Source organism: Artibeus jamaicensis, unplaced genomic scaffold, assembly GCF_021234435.1.
Source record: "Artibeus jamaicensis isolate MK-2021 breed Jamaican fruit bat unplaced genomic scaffold, CSHL_Jam_final contig_2423, whole genome shotgun sequence".
Taxonomy (NCBI): domain Eukaryota; kingdom Metazoa; phylum Chordata; class Mammalia; order Chiroptera; family Phyllostomidae; genus Artibeus; species Artibeus jamaicensis.
The window spans coordinates 1-24,882 of record NW_026521514.1 but is presented as its reverse complement, the minus strand read 5'-3'; the positions used below and the strand labels follow the sequence as shown (position 1 = coordinate 24,882).

The 24,882-nt window shown below is 40.3% G+C and overlaps 1 protein-coding gene across 1 annotated transcript; it reads right to left on the bottom strand.

Annotated features, from left to right (window-relative positions):
• Window positions 1–696: 696 nt before the first annotated feature.
• Window positions 697–22,490, bottom strand: LOC119041955 (nuclear body protein SP140-like protein). The gene is made up of 11 exons (XM_053662443.1): window positions 22,430–22,490; window positions 21,738–21,830; window positions 18,855–18,908; window positions 12,421–12,525; window positions 10,460–10,602; window positions 9,253–9,300; window positions 3,405–3,520; window positions 2,612–2,717; window positions 2,233–2,310; window positions 1,885–2,016; window positions 697–1,145 (listed from the first exon to the last, which is right to left on the bottom strand). Exons 1-11 carry the CDS (start codon window positions 22,476–22,478, stop codon window positions 1,068–1,070), a joined length of 1,002 nt encoding a protein of 333 aa, XP_053518418.1. The 5' UTR covers window positions 22,479–22,490; the 3' UTR covers window positions 697–1,067.
• Between the last annotated feature and the right edge of the window lie 2,392 nt (window positions 22,491–24,882).

Sequence of the window (24,882 nt, the reverse complement as noted above, 5' to 3'; positions counted from 1 at the left end):
ATCTCCTAGTCCTGAAGCTCTGCTGAACTGTTCAGCCTGCAGTCTTCTCTCTTATATTCCTAGTTTCTTATATACCTGAGAGAACTGTGCATAGTCTTAAATGAGGGGTATGAAAGGAGTCTCTACAAAAAGGGAAAAGGGATCATTTTGCAGGTCTCTGGGATTAGAGGGATCCCAAGTTCAGAATTCAGGTGCATCCACCTAGAAAACCCCATTCTGGGTTTCAGGGCTTCATGCTTTCTTTATCAGGGCCTTGCCTTTGACTCAAGAGGCCACACTGAGCTTAGAATTCAGTCTTCTCTGAAGTTCTATCATTCCTAAAATTAGGGGCTATGCTAGGCCTTCCTTACTGCCTACCTTCTAGCTATAGGTGATAATCACTATATATAAGCCCATCATGTACTCAATATTTAACATGAAATGGCCACTAAAAATACAGTTCTAATGGTTACTATTTCTCCCTTTGTGAATGCTAGACAATTGCATCAGGTAGTATACATCTTCCCCGGTATCACATTCAGTTTCTGAAGGTAAATGTTTTGGAACCACTCTGTTTGAGCACCCCAGGTACTATCAATATTCTGCCTGGAATAGTCTGGCTAGACAGTGTTCCAACTCAGTACTCCATGCCTAACGGCTGGCTTGCTAAAACCATTATGTTAAGGTGGGTACTGAAAAGTAAAGCCTGAGATAAAGTCTCTTGAATACCTGATTTATTGTTAGAATTCTCTCAGGAGGAGGAGGGTAGGGGATACAGGATACCGTGGAGGAGAAAGCTAAGCAAGGATGTGGTCATAGCTGGACAATAGCTCTAGCCTGAGTCCCTGGAGGACATGGAAACATAAGTCACTGCACATAGTTGTTTCAACCTTGTGGATGGGAACCAACCCCCAGGCCAAAGAAATGTAACTTTCAGGTGATTATGGATCTATTTGCCGAAAGCAATGCACATTGGGGAGAGGTGACATCAGCAGCCAAGCTCATAGCAGCAGAGGGATAAGAAATCTTTCAGAAAGCAGTGTGCTGTTTCAGGGTGCCAAGAGCATGCACTGTAGCAGTGCACTGTTCTAATTTGTTTCATGAATAGTGAAGACCTTTCTGAAATTCTTCATAAATTCTTCCTGGTTTAAGTGTAACTTCTCACACTACAAGAAAAAAGAGACAAAAATAATAATACCCATTATCATTCTCGTTAGACACCTTGAAACTGAGAACTATCAGGACTCTTAACCAGGTGAAGTTTAAAAACACACACACAGCTAAGAGTAACTTGTTTTCTAAGAGCATGATTACTTGTTAATGACTAAACAGAAATTGAAAATCACCACTATTCTTAAGGACTCTTACTCCGTAGGTTTGTGTTGTCTCTTTAAGTGAGAGATAAAAAAGTAACCTAAGATCTTAGAAACAATCAAATATCACAGATGTCTAAGTACAACCAGTGATCTTCCTTTCATGTTGACACTTCTATTCTCCTTTGGTCATTCTCTCAACCACATGGGGAATCACTTGCGAAGGACTCTGCATTTTAGGACTTCTGAGAGGTCTCATTAAGTATAAATGGGGAGTGATAAGAGGAATAATGTGACTTTAGTCTCCTTTGTAGGTGTGGGGGAAGAAGGATGTGATTGTTCTCAATGGGCACCTGTTGCCTTTACTGAAGCTCTCAAGGGGTTCTGGATGTAGGCACACCTTCTGACTCATAGTTCTTCTCCTTGGTGAGCTTAAATCCTTAATGTAAAAACCCACTCACTTCCTGAACTCTTGCTCATCCTGGCAAGATCATAAAACATGAGGGAAACTCTAAAAAGTCCCCAGCACCAGAAAATGAGAGCAGAGAGACTCATGGAAAGAAAGTGCAACAAATGCATGAGAGCCACTTACCCTGGGATCCTGAAAAACTTTGTCCATGGCCTCCTTAAAATCTTTCACTTTGCAGTAATTTTCCTTGGTTAGTTTCTTCTTAATTATGTCCAACTTCCTAAGTTTTACTAGGTATTGAGAAGCCGTTGTAACCTGGTGCAAAATATATCAGTAGCAATCAACAGGAAAGTTTTTGACAGAGTTCAATGTCTTCTGTGGATTCCCACCAAATCCATCAGAAATCCAAGGTCACAATAAAGTAGCTCATGCTCTCCCTCCCAGGGGCTTCAGATCATAAATCCCACAAGTGCCCGTGTCAAGGGCAGGTAATATCATGGTGGTCTGTATTAATTTTTTGTTGTTACTCACATAATTTTCATGTGGAATATTTGGGAAAATGTTGCTCTCTAAATGGTGATAGACCTTTAAGAGAAGGAACTCACATTTCTGCAAAAGAAGGAGGCAGTGAATGAAAAACAGCTTGGAGAGAATGAGCCCAGAGGCATGCCCAGACACATGCAAGAAGCCCACATCAGTCTTCTGGAAGGTTCCCCAAACTGGTATTGCTCTTGACACTAACAGGTAATGAGTGTTTTTTTTTCCTGCAAATAGTTTCTGGTGAGTTTTCAGTGTGGCCGAGACACATTCAGATGAGTCATCTTTTGAAACCCTCTCTTCTCATCCTATGCCTGATTGACTTTTTACATGTGAGCAGAACAGAAAAGGTTTGGGGTCAAATTCAACTCACCAACTTTTCATGCCCCATCTGCTTTTCCAGGACCTCAGATTCTCTGTAACACTGCAGACTTCGGGAAGAATTTTCTATTGTACAGAAGGTACAGTTCCAACCATTCCTGAGATGTAAGATATAAGTGAGAAAGGGTAAAGCCCAGAAACAGACACCATCACTATAGCTGTCACTGTTCTCTTTAAGGAATAGCCAGTAGGCACAGACTGGGGCTGAAGGGGACTGCTTCTGGGGCTGCCAGAATTCTCATGTGATACCTATAGAGGGTAACCACAAGGGGTGAGTGGGTGGAAGGCTGAGTCAGGGTAGGTGGTGGGCTCACCTCTCCCTATCTGAGCTGCTGGGACACACACAGGAGCCCTGACCATCAACCTGAGCACCAGAGACTGGACTTTAACCCTTGGGGACCTTAGGCTTTCATCATGCGGTTGAAATGTGGTGAAATGAGGAAAACAGGCCATGTTTTCTTCCTTTTCTGAAGGAGCCCAGAATACAAACAATAGGCATCACCACTCCCATGAAAAGGAGTCTGTGCTGGGAAAGTTCTGGAAAGGACAGTAGCAGTGTGTTGGCCAAGAACCCAGCCTCTGGCCCCTGCTCCCCAGAGGAGAGAAGAGAACAATAACTCCTTGATGCTAGATTTTTTCAATAGCTCCCAGGATCATGCTGCTGGACCCTGTACCTCCAGCCCCACTCTGACCCCATTAGGAAACAAGGATGAACCCCGAAGGGGGAGGGTGCATGGCAGGAGGATTGGTCTATGAAAGGAGACAGAGGGCTGCATCTCACAAACCTCTTTGTGTTCACAGGTGGGAGGTGACAATCCCCATGAAAGAAGCTATGACAATTTTCACAGCAGAAGAGCTTTCCTCCATCCTGGCATATCTTGCATTTGTCTGACTTTTTCTCCTAGAAGGTAAAATAATGTTCACATTCCCATGGGCTCCTGATGACAAGCACTGTGGGAATCTAGGACTCACAGTCTTTGTGTGAACCTGCAGGGACTCTTATGTGTTTCTCTGAGCTGTGAAGGGGCAGCATGGAGTGGCTGTTTCAGAAGAAGAATTCTTGGTCTGCTGTGAAGTTCAGAAAAAGGGGCCTGTGTGACCAGACTGGAGAAGTTTTTCTCCTGTAAATCCAGAGACCAGCAACAAAAGAAAAAAGCAAACATAATATAACCAGAGACATTGAAATTGAGAACAATCTGACAATAGACAGAGGGTAGGGGGTGGGGAACAAAGTGGGGATACTATAAAGGACACATAAATAAAACCAAGGGGAAGGGTGGACGCAAAAGACAGAGGTGGGTTTCGTTGGAGTGGGGAAGAGTGGTGGGGGGAAAATGCAGACAACTGTAATTGAACAACAATAAAATAATTAAAAAAACAAAACAAAAAACTAGAGATCCCAACACAGAAAGGCAATGAAACAAGGATTTCATGGGAATTCAAATCATCTTATTACCTTGCAGAAATATCAAGTTTCTGAAACACAATGATAAATCCTTATGCCTACACACAATGCCTGAAATGAATCATGGAAAGGTGGTATGTTGGGGAATCAATAAGGTGGAATAAACTTTCTGTTTTCTTGGCTGTAGGCTCCCCCTGAGTGGAAGGGCCTGGTAGGGATTTCTGCACTATGGATTCTGGGCCTGGAGGGCCTCTGGCCCTGTGACATTGCCTTTGGTTTGGGAAGACCCTGGACACAAATGACCATGTCTTGCCAGGGAAGATGGAGCTCTCTGATTCTGGAAGCCTGAGGAAGATGCCCCAGGACTCAGCGTGGCATGTATGGTGTGGATCCTCCATCTCTGAGTGTCCAGAGAGTGTGGCAAGTGCTTTGTGCTGTAAACAGAACAGGGAGCTCTCTCCCAACCTACACACAATCAACTGAAACTGGATTTCTTACCAGTCTCAATATGTGTCCTTTAACCAGATTTAATTTCACTTGGAGAAGATAGAATTTGATAATATTTTTATCCAAGTCTTGACTTTTATTCATTAAACCAAAATAAATTAGCACAGCAGATATGAAGATACACTGTGTTATATGCAAACATGTGTACCTGTGACAATGAACTGACCCGTGACTGAGCTTTTTATTAATGAAGAAAACACAGTGTAAGGAATAATATTACAGGTCAATGTCAGGTGCTACTATAATATCTGATAACACTGAGATGGCCTCGGACAGCCTATCTGCACATTCCTCTCCCCACTCTATTTCCATAGATAAGGTCCTACAGCTAAATAATGCTCCTTGTCACCATGGATCCTGCACATCCTGGAATATCAGGTTTCAGTTTCCTGTGTGCCATGGAATCTTTGACACAAGCCAGCCACAACTTCCCATGAAAACCAGGGGGCCACACCACACTCTGCAGCCCCTCATAATCCACTTGGTTCCTGGAGGTGATCTCGGTAAGGCCTGAATGTCTGCCACTGACCTACTTTCTTGGTTTTGGAGTAGATGTGACTAATAACACCTACCATCCAACTGTGCTGTGACAGATGTTATTAGTTGTCATCCCTTCAAATTTCTAGTGCATATCTCTCACCAGTAGGGTGAAGAAGAGTGTGATTAAAGCAGAAACCTACTTAAAAAAATGAAAACCAGCATTTACAAAAGAAGAACAGACTTTTAGGAACTGTATAAGCTCGTGGTTGCTTTCCTGGTTCTGCCTTCTGAGAGAATGAAGAAGTTTGAGAACCTCCTGAATGAAGAAGGTTGTTCTCTCCCAGATAGAAACATCCTGTCTATCTCATGGTCTGTTGGAGAAATTCTTCCCCTCCTGTGACCATCTGAGGTGACATAAGTGAGGTTGGCTCGGGGACTGGCCCTCCCATTGATGATGCTGGTAGGAGGGAAGTGGGCTGTTGAAGAGCAGGAGGAGGCAGGAATGACAGCATTCACCTTTCTCTATTGTGATCCTTTCTGCTTACTCCAAATGCCTGTGCTCTGTGCCATCTTTCTCCTGAGGTTACTCCCTTGACTCACTGATATGTGATGTTATCTTCAGTCTTTCTCCTCCAACATTTAGAAAGAATACTCCAGGTTATCATTTTTGGCCATTGAGTTGGCCCCAGAATGTTAAATCACTCTCAAAGCTCCAGTTACATCGCTATGTCTCTAGTGCCCTTATGTTCATCCTGCCTCCTGCCTTTGTGCACATCCCTGTGCTCTCCCAGCATTTCATCCTGGGCCCTAAATCACACACCAAACTTATCCAGTCAAAACATAATGTATTCTCTTTCCACAAACCACTACACATTCTTTCCTGGTGCTTCCTTCTCATAAACACACACTTTCAAGAACAAACATGAGCATCCATTCTGAGTCCAAATTCTTGCTTGATCCCCAAATCCAATGTATCTCCATTTCTTCTCATAGTAAAATATAAGCTTTTTTGTTGTTGTTTACGTTAAATCTATTGTCCCCATAAGGTGCACTGCAAAGAGGGAAGCTGAGACCTTAAAGAATGCTTCCAGCTTAATACATAAAAGAGGGGTGTGTTTCTCAAAGTCTGTATTATATCTCTAATAACAACACACGAAGATCAGAAATGTCCTTGAAAGCATTGAGCAGAGTAATTTCGAACATAACTATGTTATTTTTCTGAATTTAGAAAATAATAAAGGATAAAAAGTCACTAAAAATCATTCCGAACCTTCTTTTGGGATTTTGGATGAAAAGTCTTACCAGAATCAGGAGTCTGGTCATTTGTTTTACATCTGTATATGAGAAAGTGCAAGTGTGAAATGACATCTTGCCAAGAGCTGCCATTCAGTGTTCTGGGAGAATCCTGAATCACATGCCCAGTGTGGGGCTGAGACTGCTCCAGCATGGAAGGCTGGGGACAGTTTCCTTCTCCCCAGTGTAGGACTCACAGATTAACATCATCACTCCCCAGAAAGTGGCCACCCTCTTCTCAGAAGACCAAGGAAGTAACAAACATAACCAGTGCATAAAAATCTTGCATTCATACGTTTTAATCAAGACTAGCTCCTATTTCTTTGGCTCTTGTTCATTAGCCCAGCCATACATTTGAATTGTCTGAGGATAGTATATGAAATAATAATGTCTTGGTCCCAATGTCAGAGATTCTGATCAATTGATTTGGGTGGGGCTTAGGCATTGACATTCTTTTTAAATTGTATAATGAATAACTTGTGTATGAAAATCATCTAGAGACTATTTAACAGTTCTAACGTCCAAGTGATAACTTAGAATGGTTAAGTCAGACTTTTGTGTAGAGTGAGACTGAAGCAATGTTATTTTCCAAAGGTCTTCAGGGGATTCCAGTAGAGCCTAAGTTGAGATTTAGCCTGAGCCAGTGTGGTTATTAATGCATGAGAATCTTGTAAGTCATTGTTAAATTGTCCTGTAATATCTATCCTAAATATCGTTGTTATCAACAGGAGTGAGGGTACTCTTGCTGGAGCAGGTGCTTTCTCCTCCTGACAGACTCTTGGCTACTGGAAGTATGACAGAACCCTCTGGATTGCCATCTCTTATTGAGGGCCTGAGAACCATGCACATGTCCCAGTGAAGTCCAACAGCTCCTGCAGCTCTTCTAGGACACCACCCTAATGGTAAAATGAATCCTAGGTCCTCTGTACTCCAATTCTTCTTCCAGAGGGCCACCCCCCTGTCCATTCATCACATCCTGAGATGGCACCTGGCTGACTTTTCACAGGAAACTGACCTCTGCACACTACACTTGCAGTGCTTTTGTACCATCAGTAGAATGACTTTGCCTCCTTCCCTTCAGGCAGCCTCAGCTTTTATCTCACCCAGGACAGAGAGGACATAGACTAATGTGCCCCACTGGAAACTGACCTGAGAGATGGTCATGTCACAACCTGTCTCTTGGGTACTCTACAGTCCCTGCTCCCCAGTAGTTATGTTTAGATGGTAGATAATTGAATTTGAAACAACCCTTGAGCCCAGGAATATCATTTCAGTATTATTTGTGGACATTGGGCATTTCTATGCATTCAGTAACTGTGTGTTGAATGAATAAATAAATGAGTATTGTTTCACTTAGGAAAAGAGAACATTTGTTTGTTATCTTTTTAGCAAATTAGCATATAATAAATGGTTGTTCTGGCTGATTATTTCAGATTACATGACAACACACAGCAGCTGTCACCTGAAAGTGTAAGTGGCCCTCATCTGATGACAGAAAGCTGTCCTGTGGTGCCAAAATTGACACTGAAGTTTCCAGGAACCATGGGCTCCATCAACAAGAGAAGTTCTGGAAGATACAGAGGATCCGCCAAGGTAGTAATGCATCCTGAGATCTGCCACTGAGAGTCACTTTGGTTCTTGATGAAAAGACACAAAATATATGAAAAATTGAACCTGGTTGCTACAAAGTGTTGCACCCATAGATAAGGATAAAACCTATGGAAAGGAAGTTGCTAGCTTCTTCAGGCAATTCAGATAAAGTAGCTCTAGGCACATGGAGAATGATAGAAATTTCATAGTAGTCACTGTCTAGGTCCAACAGTAACTTCTCTTTACTAAACCCAGTGGGTGAAATGTCCCAATGTCTGAGTGTTCAAAAGACCCAGAACGTCAGGTAATGTAAAAGCCTGGGCCTCACATTCCCAGTGCTAGATGAAGTCCCAGCGGCCAGCTCTCTGTAAGCTAATATAGAATTCTGTGAATGTCCTGGGTGGCCATTTCTACCTGAAGTGTGTGAAGTGGCACCTCACACCTTCCCCTCCTTCTCAAGTTCTCATTCATTCCCAAAGTTGTAAAAACTACCACTTTGTCCTGGATCTGCATTCATATTATGTGTGTTTGTTGCCTGCATAGCCTTCTTCCACAGAAGGAGAAATAACTTTCACAGGTGGAAAGAAGGCCTGCACAGACCCTGAGGTGGAGCTAAAGGAGGGCATCAAAGTAAACAATTTTCCAGGTCTGTCCCTCACTTAAGCTACATCTATCTTTAAGGGTCCCTCCACAACAGCACCATCCTCATGAAAAATTTGCCAATAACTTCTGCTTGAGAAAAAATTCTGATTGTGTGTATATTTTATTGAAGGATGAAAGAGTATGTAAGTAATCAGAGAAGAAATATGCTCTTTTATCTCATGAAGTAGTATATGGTTTCATATCTGTCTCAAGGTAGATGATCTATTAGATGGGTTCATCTGGATGATGGGGAGCAAACATTTTTTCATTAGATTTCATTAAAGTTAGAAAATAGTAACCTTTATCAAAAAATCTGGGATTGACCTGATGATTACCCTATGACCTTATTAAGAAAGGTTTTCATATATTCCATAATCATGTTTGCATTTACAACTTTAACAACTTTTCAACATCTTCATCTGTAGCTATAACTCAGCTGAGATCTGTTTTGATGGCTCCTTACCATCCCCATCTGAAATGGTTTACAATTCAAGACAACCTTGCATACAACCTGATGTTCAATGGGGCAATTCTGAAGGCACACAAAATACACACCCACATACCTACATACATATGTACATAGGTACATAAATAAAATAAAGGCACAGGAGAGGAGAAAAAGAAACAAAGTTAATTATGCAACTCAGAAACCATAAAGATGATGTAGTACATATACAATTACATATGAATAAGAACTTGTATAAAATAATAATCACCTTGTTTTTGATTTCACGTGTAATGGGAGGTGAACGCATACATCCAAGCTGAAAGATAAAAAGATCCAATTTGATGCTTAGCCTGTGTTTAAGTTTTGTGAGTCTGGCATTCCAACCTCCTTATGAATATTTGTACACAAATGTCAAACTGTCATCTCAAAGCCCAGCTGTCTAACTGAGGAACCATCTTCCTCTCCTCAGATGTTCTTCTATCCATCCACAGAACCTAGAAATACATCATGGAAAGTATTTCCTTGCTTTTGTGCTTTTTAAAATAACTTTTCAGAGGTTTTCCTTCACAATCTCTTTGGCACCTCTGACCCCCTCTCCATTCCCACCAGTGCCACTGAGACCTGCCTGCCTCCTCACACCTGGGCTATATAACTGACATGCACAGGTCCCACACCTACAGGGTGTCCCTCCCTCTGAACAATGTTGAGCACATAAAGGACAAACCCTAGGGGGGTCTATAGAGGCAAAGGAAATGTGTGGAAGTATAAGAATAAGAGTGTGAGAAGGGCCTTACTTGAAAGTTCAGGGGGCCCAGGTAAGGGGTGACCAGGGCAGGTCAGTCAGGGAACATTCAGACAGGAGTGACTGGGGAGTTAAGCCTTGCAGGTTGACTATACGTTTCTTGGTCTGAAAGACAGTGAAGTCAGTTCAAGTCCCCACGTTGTCTGAAATACTGTTTTAATTATGTCATTTCACACCCCAGGAGACTGTGGTTCTGCCCTGTCCATGTTACAAGTTCAAACTCTTTAGCCTGACATTTAACCCCTCTGCAAACAATTCCAATTGATGGATTATGCTGTATCACACACAATCCATCTACCTCAACTCACAGAGTCATGGTGACTGTGGTTCTGGTGTTTACACTGCTCTTTCTCTGGAGTGTGTTCTGCCCACTTGTTTGATTGTAAACAGTCTTCTTACTTTTATTGCCAAAAGTTGTCTGCAAGCACCTGGGTCAGAACGACCTTCCCCGCCACCAAGCCCCTGCAGCCACCCTGACAGAACCCCTTTGACAAATGGAAGGGTTCTCTTATACTTAGGTATGAATGTGGGGCACCTCTTCCTGTGAAAAGGTTAAAGTCCTGGGCCTCAAGGCTGCAGCCACAAGTCACCATATGTTGGGTGAGCAAATAGTGACCTCATCTTTGACCACAACAAAGGAAGTCACACCTTCTGGCCCCTGTCACTGAAATACCTCCATCAGCCGTTTTAGGGTTTTTCCACCACAGGTCAGGCTGGTCTTCCAGTTACTTGCTTTTTCGTAGCCTCCTCTGACTTCAAATTCCTTGGGGGTGAGCCAGTTTCCATCCTCAGTTCTTATGCACTTCCTCGTGGCTCCTGTAAGATCAGGTACATTGATCCTGGCACCTCTTTGTCCTCAGTGCTCAGAGGTTGGCCTCCCATCACTTTGGATCTGATGTCACCCATCTGGGTTCAAGGTCAATAGCAGAAGCCTCTGGCCTCCCCTTCCATACCTCAGAACCCCCAAACCTAGCTTTTAAGTTCCCTCCAAAGAGATTTGCTGCTTTGAATTAAAATCTCAAGTGGGGCCCTGGAGCTCACAATGGCACTAAGGCAACATCCATTTACTGTGTTACAACAGTTTTCTTTGACTTTACCAACATTGTTGAGCAGATATTTTTCCATCCTTGAAATCATGAGTAGCTGATACTAAAATAATTGTGAAATATGAATCAGTAGAAAATTTAACTGATATGCAAAAGATACCCATATACTTAACAACATTATCATTAGATAAAAAGAAATTAAACCACAATGAAATATTACAGTCTAAGCACTAGCATGGCCACTACAAAAAGACAGACAATAGCAAGTGTTGGTGAGAATGCAGAGATTGGATCTCTCAGGGAATTAAACCGGTGCAATATTTTTTAAAATACTTTGTTTTATTTCTCAATGAGATAAATACAGAATTACTACATAATCCTTCAATTCCACTCCAGGGTATATACTAAAAAGCATCTTAAAAATATGTTCACAAAAACACTTTATAAAAACAGTATTATTCATGATAGCTAAAGAATGAGAAAACCCTTACTGAAGGATAAATGCAATATTGTATATCCATATTATGGCTCACATATGACAATAAAAAAGAATGAAATATAATACATGGCGCTGTGTGTATGAACCTTGAGAACTTCATGCTAAGTGAAGGAACCAGTGACAGAAAGGCAGATGTTATGTGAGTCAATTGCGATAAAATGCTTAAATATGCTGATTTATCCATAGAAGATAGATTAATTGTTGCTTAGTGTGGGCAATGAGCTGGGGTGGGAATGGGCACTGACAGCTGACAGGCATTGGGTTTCCTTTAGTGGGGACAAAATGTTCTAAAATTATATTGTGATGATAGTTTTATAATCTTATGAATGGACAAAATTAAAAAAACAGTGAATTCTACACTATAAATGGTGAATTATACATATGTGAGTTGTATCCCAGGGAAGTTGTTTAAAAATAGTTATGATACAAATATTTATATATATTAGTGTTCTTGTAATCATATTAAAATAATCTTATATGAAGTTCATCATATATACAATAAGTGAAAAGTTTTATAGTGTTAAAATCACAAAACACTTTACATTCATATGCAAACAAAATCTCAAAGTCACAGCAGGAGGCAGGCTCGTAATTATTTTCCATTTCTTAGATGGGAAGTTTCAGGCTCAGGAAGGTCCCAGGCTTCACTCTGTCACTCTCAGCACAGCTGAGGCTGGGATCAGGTTTTTCTGATTCTAAACTCTGTGGTCTCCTCACTGCATCTAACACCCCGTCCTGGTGGTGATTACCCAGATGGGACACAGGATGTGAACATGGAGGCTGAGGGCCTCTTCCCTGTTCTATCTGATTCAGTGTAGAAAATGCAGTATTTTCCACCCAGAGACTGACAATCCTGCACTTCTCTTTGGTTCTTTGGGCATCCTCATGGGCACTGCCACGTGGGGGTAAGCACTTAATATGCACCACTGTTTATGGTGTAAAACTATCATCTTAGGGACCCCTTCCTTCTTTCAAGCCACAGTGAGGCCTCAGTTCCTTGAATGACAGGAAGTTCACATGGGTTATTCCATTAGTTCATGTAATTCCTTCACAGAGGGGTTGCCAATTAAAGTAAAGCTTGAAACCTACCTCGTTCCAGTTTCCTCTTAATTAACAGCCCCCTCATCTCCCCACAGTCCACAGGAAGTATTTGAGCACGAAAATTCACAAACATGCCCAGCTGCTGTCTTGCACCTGAAAGAGAGATTTTTCATTCTGTCTCAGTTAACAATTGTACATGGAGAACTTCCTACCATGTAGTTATTGTTTCTACAAAGGTACAGGGGTACTAAGGAAACTTTATTTCACAAATCTCCAGAGTTTCAGAGCTTTTCTTTCAGTGACATTTTTGGTACATAACCACAGAAAGTCTACCTTCATTACATCTCTCAAACCCCCCATAGTCAGAACGCTTTAGCAGAGACACCATGTGCCAGTACAACTGTCTTAGCTCCCCATGCAGTCAGCCCCCTGATTCTTACATGGCAGTGACACTGCTGTCCTGGTAGAAGGCAGCTCTGTAGCTGGGCTCTTTCCCTGCACTTAGGTCACTGGAGGCAAAGTCCCAGACTATGCCTGCCTCTTCCTGTGTGAGCTCTGAATTTTGAGCAGAGAGGACAATGATGGGGTGAACTAATGGAGATGGTGTCTGCCTGCTATTTGTGTTCACTGCTTTGCCTTATTTCTCCCCCAATCAGCTTTCTCCAAATCTGAAAGGGAGACTCAGAAAGTTCTAGACAATCTGCAAATTGCATGGGTGTCTAGACCATTTGTAGTCTGACAATGCTGTGCCCGCTATCAAAAGCTGTACCCAATGCTCTGACCATCTAAGTCTAAGACCTCATCTTCCCTTGTCCACACACTTCTCTGTTAGGGCTCTTTGGTCACTGAAGGCAGCTGTCCCCAAGGAAGGCAGAAAGGGACCAGCTTCTTTCTGCATTGTGATCAGGATAAAAGTGAATGGGGGGATTAATGGTGTTAGAGAGAACAACTCTGAAAAATTCTGGATTCTGCTCTGACCCTTGCTGGGAATGATGCCTCATTCTTTCCCCAACCAGCCTGAAAAGTGGAGTCATTGGAGTGCCCAGATGATTCAGATTTAGTTTTTTTTTTTATGTGTTTTTGGAAATGCCTTTGCCCTTTTTATGTCTGACCCTTCTGGATGAAAAATCTGAGAGACAATAGATTATTGGAAAGAAAGATAAAGCTGGAGCCAGTGGAATAGTACACACAGGTATCATAACATTGAAGGAAGAACAAAGATCCAGGCACCTGAGGAGGAAACACCTAGAAAGGTATTGGAGGTGGAGAGGCCTTACTGATATCTGACATTCAGAGCTGCCCTGAGTCATCCCTAGAGAATGAAACCACCTGGTTCCAGTCTTTCACCACGTGAATGCTGAGTCTGCCACTCAGCATCTGATCCAAGGAAATACAGGCTGGTGCCAGCATCTGAAATCCCATGCAGAATGTCTCTGGGCAATGTCCCCCACATAGATTCTTAGTCATTTGGTGGAGGGCTATGAAAAGAACAAATGTGACCTGGCTGGTGTCATGGACATAAGAGGCAGATTGGATAGACGGTCCTTAGCCAGTGACCTTGCCCCCATCTTGCCCCGTTAAAAACTAGAAACAATGAACAGAAGCAAAAATTATAAGACCTATAGCTGACCAGTGGCCCAGACTGGAGAGCATGTCTGTCCCCTCACCTCCTAACTGATGTATATGCACATCCTTACAGACCTCGACAGTGGTGAACACTTCCCTTTCAGGGCACTGTGTTCTCTTGTCTCTCTGATACAAACATGGTGACTTGCACCATAAGAGTGATCACAAAATCTTAAAGCAATTACAGTAGAAGGGATTTGGTAAACACTGAAGGAAACAAATGAATGGATTGGGTCTCAGCCACCACTGGTGATATTAATTAGAGTTGCTGGTGGAGTGGTGTCCTCCTGGGGATACTGCAAGACTCTGTTATGTGGGTGAGCTTGTTGGGAGGTAATTTTCTGTGGCATTTCCATGTGTCTCAGGGTATCTTTTCAAGGAATTTTGATTTAATAAACACTGTTGCAAGCTGGAGTTAATGTTGTTACCTGATCAATATAAAAGAGAGAACATCTCACTCCTGAAATATTCAGGGTAGTGAATTGTTCCTCCTCTCCCTGGGGGAGAGCTCCTAAGTTCCAGGGTGATGGTCACAAGAAAATACTTTAATCATAACTCTTAATATTTGTGTATCTCATTGTAAATGATACATTTCATGTCAAGAGACAAAGAAAAGCACTGCAGAAAAGCATTGCAGTCTAGTTAATACTCTGCATGCTGAAGAGATTGGAGAGAAATGTACTGATGCCTTCAGATTGAAATGTTTCAAACCTGAGGATGGTTAGTGGATGGATAGGGAAATGGATAGATGGACAGAAATGTGATAAATTGAGAACAGTGAGTGTTAATTTTGCATTGATGGGAAAGCATTCTGATGTTTATAGTAAAATATTTCAGGTTTTCAGTGGCCCTAAAATTTTCACAACTTGATAGTAGTTTTTAAGCAAAAAATGACAGATGAACTACAAAGAAGAAATCATCACCCATGCAATACGTTCTGAAAGACAACCAGTAACCATATTGGCATACTGAAGAGGTATTTCTATTTAAAAATTCTTTCAAATTGAAGGCAAATTTGCACATACAGCAGTGGCAGGTCTGCCACATAGACAGCCTACTAAAATAAACAGGTATTAATTCCACTAGACACAAAGTAAAACCAAAGGAAAGAAGCAATGATAAGTGTATAATATGATGAAACTTCTTTTGAAGAAATAACGACTACAAAATGACAATAGTTTCAAAATTTATGACTCAAAGGAAGTAACAAAATGTTAAACAGTAATGATGGAGATTAGAGGTTCTATTGAGAATATTCATGCTGAGATCCATGACACCTTTTGAGATTAGGGCATAGTTGCAGAGATTGCAGAAATTCTATCTCCAATTTCTGAACCAGAAGAGAAATATGATGGAATATGGAATTATATATCTCAATCAAGCAGAATGAGGAAGAAAGACATAAAAAACCCAAAAGAAATGGTTAACAAGAATATAGAATATCTAAGTCCACATATATCAGGAATCATAATAATAATAATAATAAAACATATTAAAGGATCACATTTATCAGAGAAGGTTGCAAGAGGGAAAGTGTCATTGTGAGGTATAACATAAAGTGCATAGGGGGACTTAATGAAAAGGAAGTGAAAAACATAAAATTAGTGTAACAATATTCCCACTCTGAATAAAGATTTGAAAGCAAAAAGCATTAAGAAGGATAAAGAGGAACACTCTGTAATTATAAAGAAGAAATTCAACTAGGTAATAGCAGTCAGGAATAACCTCAAAGTATTTCAGGTAAAAAAAAGAACAAGGGGGAATTGTCAAATATGCAGTTAAGTGGGAGCATTTAATACATCTCCATATGATATGATGGAATGTGTACAACCTAATTTACTGTGCATCCAGGATATTAAACTACCAAGTTGTCCTTCATGAAGAAAATTTATATGGGGAGAAGCCAGGTCACCAAAATAGTTCAAATTTGCATAATTTTAAAGGGACAGAAAACATTTATAAATATTGGTCACACATGAGATTCCAAAGGAACTTTCAACAATTTTTTAAGATCTAAAAGTCAATTCTTCATATTGTATTACAGCTATCCACTTTTAATTCCTCGTGTACTAACAGAACATCTGCATTCTTGGAGATGTCAGAGTCCAGACAAAATACCATAGTTCATAACCTCACTGATAGCTGGCAGGACCACCTGTATCGGATGTGATGAGTAAGATGTGGGAAGTGGGGAACTCTAGGAAAGCCTCTCACAAGAGGGACAGACCTCTGAGGGAAGGTAGAGCTTGCTCTTCTCTGTTTCTCCTAAGGGCCTAGAGCATGTCTAGGTGGCTGCATTCAGCAGGCACCTTGGACAATGACGTGATCTTCAAAGTGGCTAAACAGAAAGAAAGAGGAAGCTTCCAAATACACAGGGCCTAATACAGCTAAAACCATTTGGGAAAAGAGAACGGAAATTATAGATCTTAGTGCATGATTTTAGGACTTATCATAAAGCTGTTGTAATCAAGAAAATAGAATATTGACCTGAAGATAGACATGTAGGAAAACAGAACAGAAAAAGAAGTAGAGAAATACATCCCTAGTTGTACGGCCAAATGACTTTTAGCCATAAGCCAAATTGTCAAAGCAATTGATTCAATGTAAAAAAATAGTCTTCAGTTAATGGTGCAGGGTCAATAGGATATCTATATGCTGACCCCCAAAGGCCTTACTTAATGTCATGTGCAAAAATTAAACAGCTGAAACTGGATATCAGACACCGGTCTGATAGCTGTCAGAGGGGAGGGAGGATAAAGGGACTGGGTGGAAGAAGGGGAAGGGATTACCTAACAGACATATATGCTTAACACACAGACACACAACAGTGTGGTGAGGGCCAGAGGGAAGGAGGATGGGTGCTGGGTGGTGGTGGATAAAGGCAGGAAATGGGGACGTCTGTAATAGTGTCAACAATAAAAATAAAGTTAGAAAAAGAAACAGATCGCAGATTCTGGGAATTGCACATGGACAGCTCTGTTTTTGCTTGTATAAAATTCTCAAGAACCAAATAGGACTCCCATGTATGTCATGGGGATCTGCACCATTAGACTGATCTTCCCTACATAACCACATACCAATTTTTGGCTTCTGCTGAGATGGCTGAAGGGATTGGTAAGTCACACGCATCATCTCATCACTGAATCTTCTGTGACTGACACTCTGACTTTTTCTTACTTCTGAGGCTCCAGCAAAAAGTCATTATGCCACATTCTTGGTCATTCTGCAGAGCACACTTAACCTGACAGTGAATTTCAATTTTAGCATCTTTTTGCAACCTGAGTAAGCTAGCAATAATCCAAACCATAAAGTCCTGATTCCTCTTTTTTTTAAAGAAAACAGTCTATCATCACCAAGCCCTTATTATATGAAATGTTAAAGGGACTTATCTAAGAAAAAAAGAAGTTAAAGAAACATGAACAGAGGGATTAACAACTTATGAGTTATTAACAACCACCTAAAACGAAGCAAACTAAAAGGACAGCTAGATCAGGAGTGGAAACATAGAAATGAAGATCTCAAGGAGGGGTTAGCAACAGGGCAGTAGGAGGAGATGGGGGAGAAGGTACAGAAAATAAGTAGCATAGACAGTAGAAAGAAAATAGATGGGGGCAAGAATAGCATGGGAAATATAGAATCTAAAGGACTTGAGACACATGGTCATAAACTAAAGCGGGTAATGGTGGGGAGGGGGGGAGGAGGGGAATGAAGGGGGAATAGAACAACTGTAACAGCATAATCAATTAAAAATAAAAATTAAAAAAAAAGAAAAACAGTACTCCCCCATGCACTTTATGTTATTCCTCACATTTTATTCTAAGCACAAAAAAGAAAACTGCTGCATTCTTATCTCCTAGAAATCTCTAGAAAGTTCTGCTTTCCACATACCTGCAGAATAGGGTTTTCCTATGCTTTCAGTCATTTTATAATAAGGATCTTCTTCCAATTCCCAAAAACGTGTTTCTTATTTCCTTCTGACCCTCACCAGTTATACCAATTACCTCTACATCTGTGCTGTTGAGGATAATTTATATTTCCTGAGAGAGGATAGGTTTTCTTTCCCAGATCCTTCTCTCCTTCTGAGTCCTTTCTAGGTCTGCAGCATCCACATGTCTAAGGACAAATTGCTCAAGGCCATGTAGTCTTTTACAAATCATTGTATTTAAATCCTTCCAGCCTCTGCTCACTGCACAAAGACACTGACAGATTTTTAGGATTGTTTTATAGCCATAAGGCACTTATCAGAGCCAAAGTCTGTATTATTTCTATATTTCTGCCATAACAATTTACTACAAATAATGGATTAAAACAACACAAATTTAGCATATTACAATTAATGTCAGTAAGAATTCTGTCAATGTCTCCCTGGGATAAAATCACTTTTTTTTAGCAGGCCTTCATTCTTTTCTAGAGGCTGTAGAGGGATAATTTGATTCCTTGATTTTTCCTGCTTCTTAAGGTCCCCCACATTCCCCAATCCCTCCTCTATCTACAGAGCCAGCGATATTGCATCTCTCTGACTGTTCGTCCACAGTCACTTCTTCTTCTCTCCATAGCCAAGAAAGGCTCTCCATTTTTAAAGGGCTATCCAGTATATTGGCATCACCCAGGTAATCCAGGGAAATCTCCCCCATTTCAAGGTCCCTAGTTTAATCACATCTGTCAAGTTCACTTGGCATATGAGCCAACAGATTATAGGTTCCAGGGATTAGGACATAGACATCTTTGAGGAGACATCATTCCATTTAATACAATATTGTAAATTAATAATAATAATAATAATAATAATAATAAATCTCTGTTGATTAAATCTAATATTTCACATTAAAAGTAAGTAAAATTTTATTCACTCTTACTTCTTCTTTTCTTGGGTTTTGGTAAAGCAGACTTGTTGCCAAGATCCATGAAACCTGGAAAATAACAGATGGTGGTGAGAAAACAGAAATGAATAAATAAAAGTTACAGGTCTTGGGATGGCTCATCCTGCAGAATATCTAAGTATATGAGTATAAGGATGTCTGATTTCTTGAGAACTAAGAGTGTGGAATGGGCCCTGGGTCTTGTTTAATTTCTCAACATGACTTTGAAATATACCTTGAATACCTCTGTACTTTGGTTTATGCAGGGATTGTAACAGGTATTCCATCCTGTCCAGGTCCTAAGTTTTAATGAGATGTCAGTGCCTCCTCAGCCGGGTCCCCAAAGAGCAGGACTATTCAGTATATAGGTGTCACCCAGGTATCCTTTTATTTGCACACAAATGCACTTGTGCTACACTTGTGCCATTGACCTTTTATACCAATGAGCTGCTCACCAAATGCATTCTATTTATTGTGTATCATTTAAAATCCCAACAAATTACTACTTTTTATTTAAAAGAAAAAAACAAGAATATCTGAATAAAGCTATTGTAACTGAGAAAGCTATTAGTTATCTTTGTTCTTAGGTTTTTTCCAATTGCTTATTCCCTAAATAGGTATGTTTTCAATGTCCACAGGATTTGGAAGCAAAGGAAAACACCACCAATCTTCTATAACTGAAAGAGTGGTAAATCTTAATGACTCTTCACATAGTTGAAGGATTTGGGACAAAAAGATGTGGTGATGATCATTTCTGTCTCTTCTCCTCTAAAGGAAGGAGATTGCTACAAAATGAAGCAAAGACTCACAATTCTTTATCCTGTATGCAGAATCAAAGATGTCTTGAAAACCAGTAGTTTTTAACAGGTTTGCAGCTAAGTCACTTGGCAGGGAAGTTGGACTTAGCTGTCAGGAGTCCATGTAGAATCTTTAATTTATCACACTTGGTGTGAATTCACACATTTTTTTGCAGAAACATTAATATATTTGAGAATAAGATTTTCCCAGGCACTGCTGGGGTCTTTTGTAACATACAGGATATAAATCACAGCATATTTCTAAAATAATAAAACCTGACTATTTTACATCTGCATTCAGAGGTTTTGAATAAAGGTAACACTCCATGTGATTGTGTAAAGATCCTGAAAACCTCATAGATACAGGGAACAAACTAATGGCTCCCCGATGGTGAAATCGGGGAGCAATGATTATCTGGTCTAACTTTGAGGCTGTTGTAAACATAAATAGATACCCTTTTTGGAAAATCCACATTCAAACATCACTACCTAGGCCAATGTCATGTTGGGAGTCATCTGTCAAAAGCAATAAATGGAACTCAATAGTCATAACCAAAAACTTATTTTTTTCTTTGTGTCCAAATAAAATTTTAGTCCAAAAATAATTAGATTCTGTTGAATTATGAACAGGTTTGTGACAAAATTGAGAAATAGCTGATTGTCCAGCTTCTCTGTTCTGTACAGAACAGGTGCTGCGTACATGAACATCACTAGGTGATCCAGTACTTGGGGGGATGGCATGTCTCTGAGCATGAAGTAAGGGCACCCTGCTGTCCTGCCAGAGCCGTTAGCGATATGTTCTTTTTTTAATTATTTATTTTATATTTCAGAGTTTTTTGTTCATTTCTTCCATCCCAGCCTCCCGCCTTATGCTCCCACCTGCCTCCCATTTCCACCCCTTAGTTCTCATCCCTGTGTCCTTCATATTTGTTCCTCCAAATCCTCCTTTTTTCCCCTTAAATTCCCTTCCCACTCTCCTTGGTCACTGTCCCCTTGTTCTCTATTTCAGTGTCTTTGTTTTTATTCTGCTTGTTTGTTGATTTGTTGTTTAGCTTCCTGTTAAAGGTGAGGTCATATGGTGTCGTCATTCAACATCTGGCCTATTTCACTCAGCATAATGCTTTCCAGTTCCATTCATGTTGATGCAAAGAGTAGTAGTTCCTTCTTTCTCTCTGCTGCATAGAATTCCGTTGTGTAAATGTACCACAATTTTTTGATCCATTCATTTACTGATGGGCACCTAGGTTGCTTCCAACTCTTGGCCATTGTAAATTGTGCTGCTATGAACATTATGGTGCATAGGTTCTTGAAATTGATGTTTTAGGATGATAATCCTAGCAAACGTGGCAAAAAGGCAGCAGGTCGATTTTTATTTTTCTGAGAATATTCCATAGTGTTTTCCATAATGGTTGTACCAGTCTGTAATCCCACCAACAGTGAACTAAGGTCTTTTTCCCACAACCTCTCCAACATTTGTTGTTGGTTGAGGTTGTTCTGCTTTGTTTATGACAGCCATCCTGACTCAGTGTAAAGTGGTATCTCATCAGAGCTGTCTGTTAAGCCTGAATTTAAATGATTTCTTTCTTTGCAGTTTTATTTACTTTTATATTTATTGGATTGATTGTAAGTAGACAGGCAAATTATGTAAGTTTCAGGTGTAGGATTCTATAACACATCATCTGCACATGTGTTGTGGTACCACCACCCTCCCAAGCCACCCTCCTCCCATCACCATTTACTCCTCCTTTACTCTTTCATCTTCCACCTACTTCCACCACAAATCACCATACCGTTTTATTTGTCTATGTAGGGGTTTTCTTTTCTTTTCTTTCTTCTTCTTTTTTTCTGCTTAAACTCTTTTTCATCCAGCCCCCTCCCCATCTGATACCTGTCATTTTTTTTCTCTGTATTTCTGAATCGGTTTCTATTTCTTTTGTTTCTCAACTTTGTTCTTTGCAGTCTTCACAGTGGACACTTGAGAGCAAGTCAGGACAGGGCTCCCACATGTGAGGTGTTCTCTGAAGAATAGGAGCCCTGACCTCAGACTCCTGCCATCCTGGAGCCCAGCGATGGTGGTCCTTACCCTCCTGGTCAGCACCAGTTCTCACTGCAGAGCTCTCCAGCTTCTGGGAGCTTCTCCTTGCATTGAACCCCGAAGATGCTTCAGGAGTTCTCACTGCAGAAAGAGCATACCGAAGGCTCAGTGTGTGGACAAGGAACTTGATGGAAAAAGTTGGGAAGCTCTGAAACACAGAGTAGCTTGTCCCTCCCCCAACCCCCATGACCTCACTGGACCTGTAGGTCCATTTATCATCACTGTCTCTGATCCTGGGTGGAGATACTTTCCTCAAGTGCTCTTCTGTATTCTCTTGGCCTCTTCTGCATTCTGCACTGCATTTTCTTCCTTCCTTTACATGTAGTTTATATTTGTGTTTGTGTTGTAACTGTGTTAATTATTAACTGCTTCTTTCCTAAGGCAGTCTTACAAATTTGGCATTGAAGAAGGCAGATCTGTCACTTGGCTGCTTCCCAGGATGACTTTGTGAAATAGAGTCCTGGCCATCCCCTTAAATTCTACTGTGTTTGGGACATTGACCTCTTTGGTTTTTTTGTCATAGCCACTAGCCTAATTAATATAAAAGTTAAAATATGAACTATCTTAAATTAAAACAAATTTTTATTTTTCTATAAAAGGTACAGCAAAGAATTAGAAGAAATTTTTTTTTGCGGAAAACACTGCCCTTGTAACCATGAAAAGTTGTTATTTGCTCCTACCTCTTTTGCAAGTTTTCTTTCCAGATGTAGGTGACTTACTTAAGTTCATAGATGCTATAAAGTAAGAGGAAGAAAACAGTTATTTGTTAGTAACAATCTTACATAGTCTATGATAACTCACAGAGCAGATAGTGTTTGTGATAATCTTAATTTTGAAATGAGCATCTTCCTCTTTCCTTGAACTGAACCCAGTTCTGGTGCCCACAGTCATAACAGGTTTCTGGCAGGCTCTCCCCTTTACTTCTATATGTGAATTTGTAAATGACCTTCCAACTTTACCTCCAGTTTCCTCATCTGTAATACTGAAATAACCTAGTTACCCCACCTCCTTGTTAAGGTATTTGTGAAAACAAAAGGAACCTGTATTCACAATAGCACTGTGAAAAATCAGCCGAGCCAATAGTTTAAATTTCATTTGTGTTTTAGAGGTAGTTGGCCTTAGCCACTTTTTCCAACAGAAAATAAATGGCAACACCAATGAGTCTATGAAGACTTTCTAAGTTTTGTAGTAATGAAAATATTTGTGAGAAAGTGTGAAATACTATGCTTACTACTTTCTGTAGAATATAAAACATGTTGGTAGAGATGAAGTATATTTTTCAACTCTTTAGCAATAATCGATATGACACTGTGTAGTAAAAAAGACTGTCATTTACCTGCGTAGTGTATTATTACTATGTTGCTGTATCAACTCAATTGATTGGGCTCATCCAATTGAACAACAGTTCATAATGCCCTTTTTTCTTCTTTCATATTCCAATAGGGTCAAAGACATTAAATGCTCAAAGTGATGCCATAGAAGTAATTTAATCAATGCATATGGAGAATGTCAGAATAAGGTTTGTTGGAAAGACAGAGCTCTGGATTTAGGCTCTGAATTTTGTCCAGAAATGCATCTTATCTGGTGCATTTTAGAGTCATAACAAGTGACTTCTTGGTCTTTCCTCCTCTGCTCAATTCTAAGGAGTCAGGGTTATTGATCCCTGCACAGAAGAATAAGATTCACTAGGTGTCTCAGTGTGTGGCCTAGGAACCTATTCAGCAGGAAATTCCCTAATACACTTGCAAATATCTTGAAAACCAATGTATATCATGGCCTTTGCATAGGCCACCTGCACTGCTCTTCTAGGTCATCTGGGTTCGTATATTTGATGCTCCTTTCCCTGTCTCCAGAGTAGAGACAATTCGTTGCTTTGTTTGAACCTGACCTTCCTACACTTCTCTCTTCCTCCTTCTACCCTTTCGATAGTCATTTCACAATGTGTTCATTGGCTGTTTCTTTGTGAGGGGGCCTTGGATATCTTGTGTTGAAGGTAGAGAGCCTCCTGTACACCATGGTGCCCCTTGAATCATTTGCAAGGCTGAGAAATAATCTTTTCTTGTGTCTGAGCCATAGACCTATGTTGGGAACACCTTTCAGTGCAGTTTGCCTACACTGAGACACAAGTCAGAAAGTACACTCCCTAAAAACTGAAGCAAACTTACATTACACATTGATAGATATAACGGGCTATCAGAACAAAAGTATAACTTGCAATATTGTTCTTTTGTAACATCAAGAGCAGGAAACATTTTTATTGGCTTTTAGAATCTTGAATTAGTGTGTTTTCCTGAGTAGACATGTTTGCAATATCCTCTGAGGAAGTAGAAAGGGAAAACCAATCTCTTATTTGTGCACTGAAGAGCTACAGATCTAATGATTACTCATGCTGTGCACAGGATTGAGGAAACCACATTTTGGTAATTATTTTGAGCTCTGGTTTTGCGGAAGCAACACAGCATCTGGCATGCTGTTTTTCCCTTTTACTCCATGAGAAGAGGAAGACCTTGAAACATTTATGTGATTGTGTTTCCTCATCTAGAAACCAGAGTAAGACTGTCCATCCTGCTTACCCCTCAGGGTTGCTGTAAAGGAAAGAGTAAGATACTCTTTGCAAAGGTCCTTTGAAAAGTCACTGTATGTTCATAACTTGCTGAAGAACTGTCAAAAACAATGCTTTGGGTGTCAAAATTCTTATCAATTTCTGCTAACACTAGATAACTAAAGAAATTTGCCCTTGACACTACTCAAAGTTTGTGACCTGATGACAATATGGCCTCCCAATAAAGATATACTTAGCATTCTTTTCTCTATGGAAACCACTGTAAAATCCAACCAACACTTTAAAGAGTCATAGACTTAGTTTTCAAACAAATTCATTACTTTAAGTAGCCTATTTATATTATGTAATCAATAGATAGATGCATAGGTTGATTAATAGGACGTATAAATAAATAGGCCCCATTTTCAAAAAACATAAACATAATGAATTCTTATCTCCTTGGGCATTCCCTAAAGGTTAGCAAAGTGCAAATGCAGAGAACAGAGATTCCAAGATAAACTGGATCCATACTGCAGCATGAACTCAGAACATTGCCCAGGGAAAGAGTTGCCTTAATTCAGGTCCTGCAGC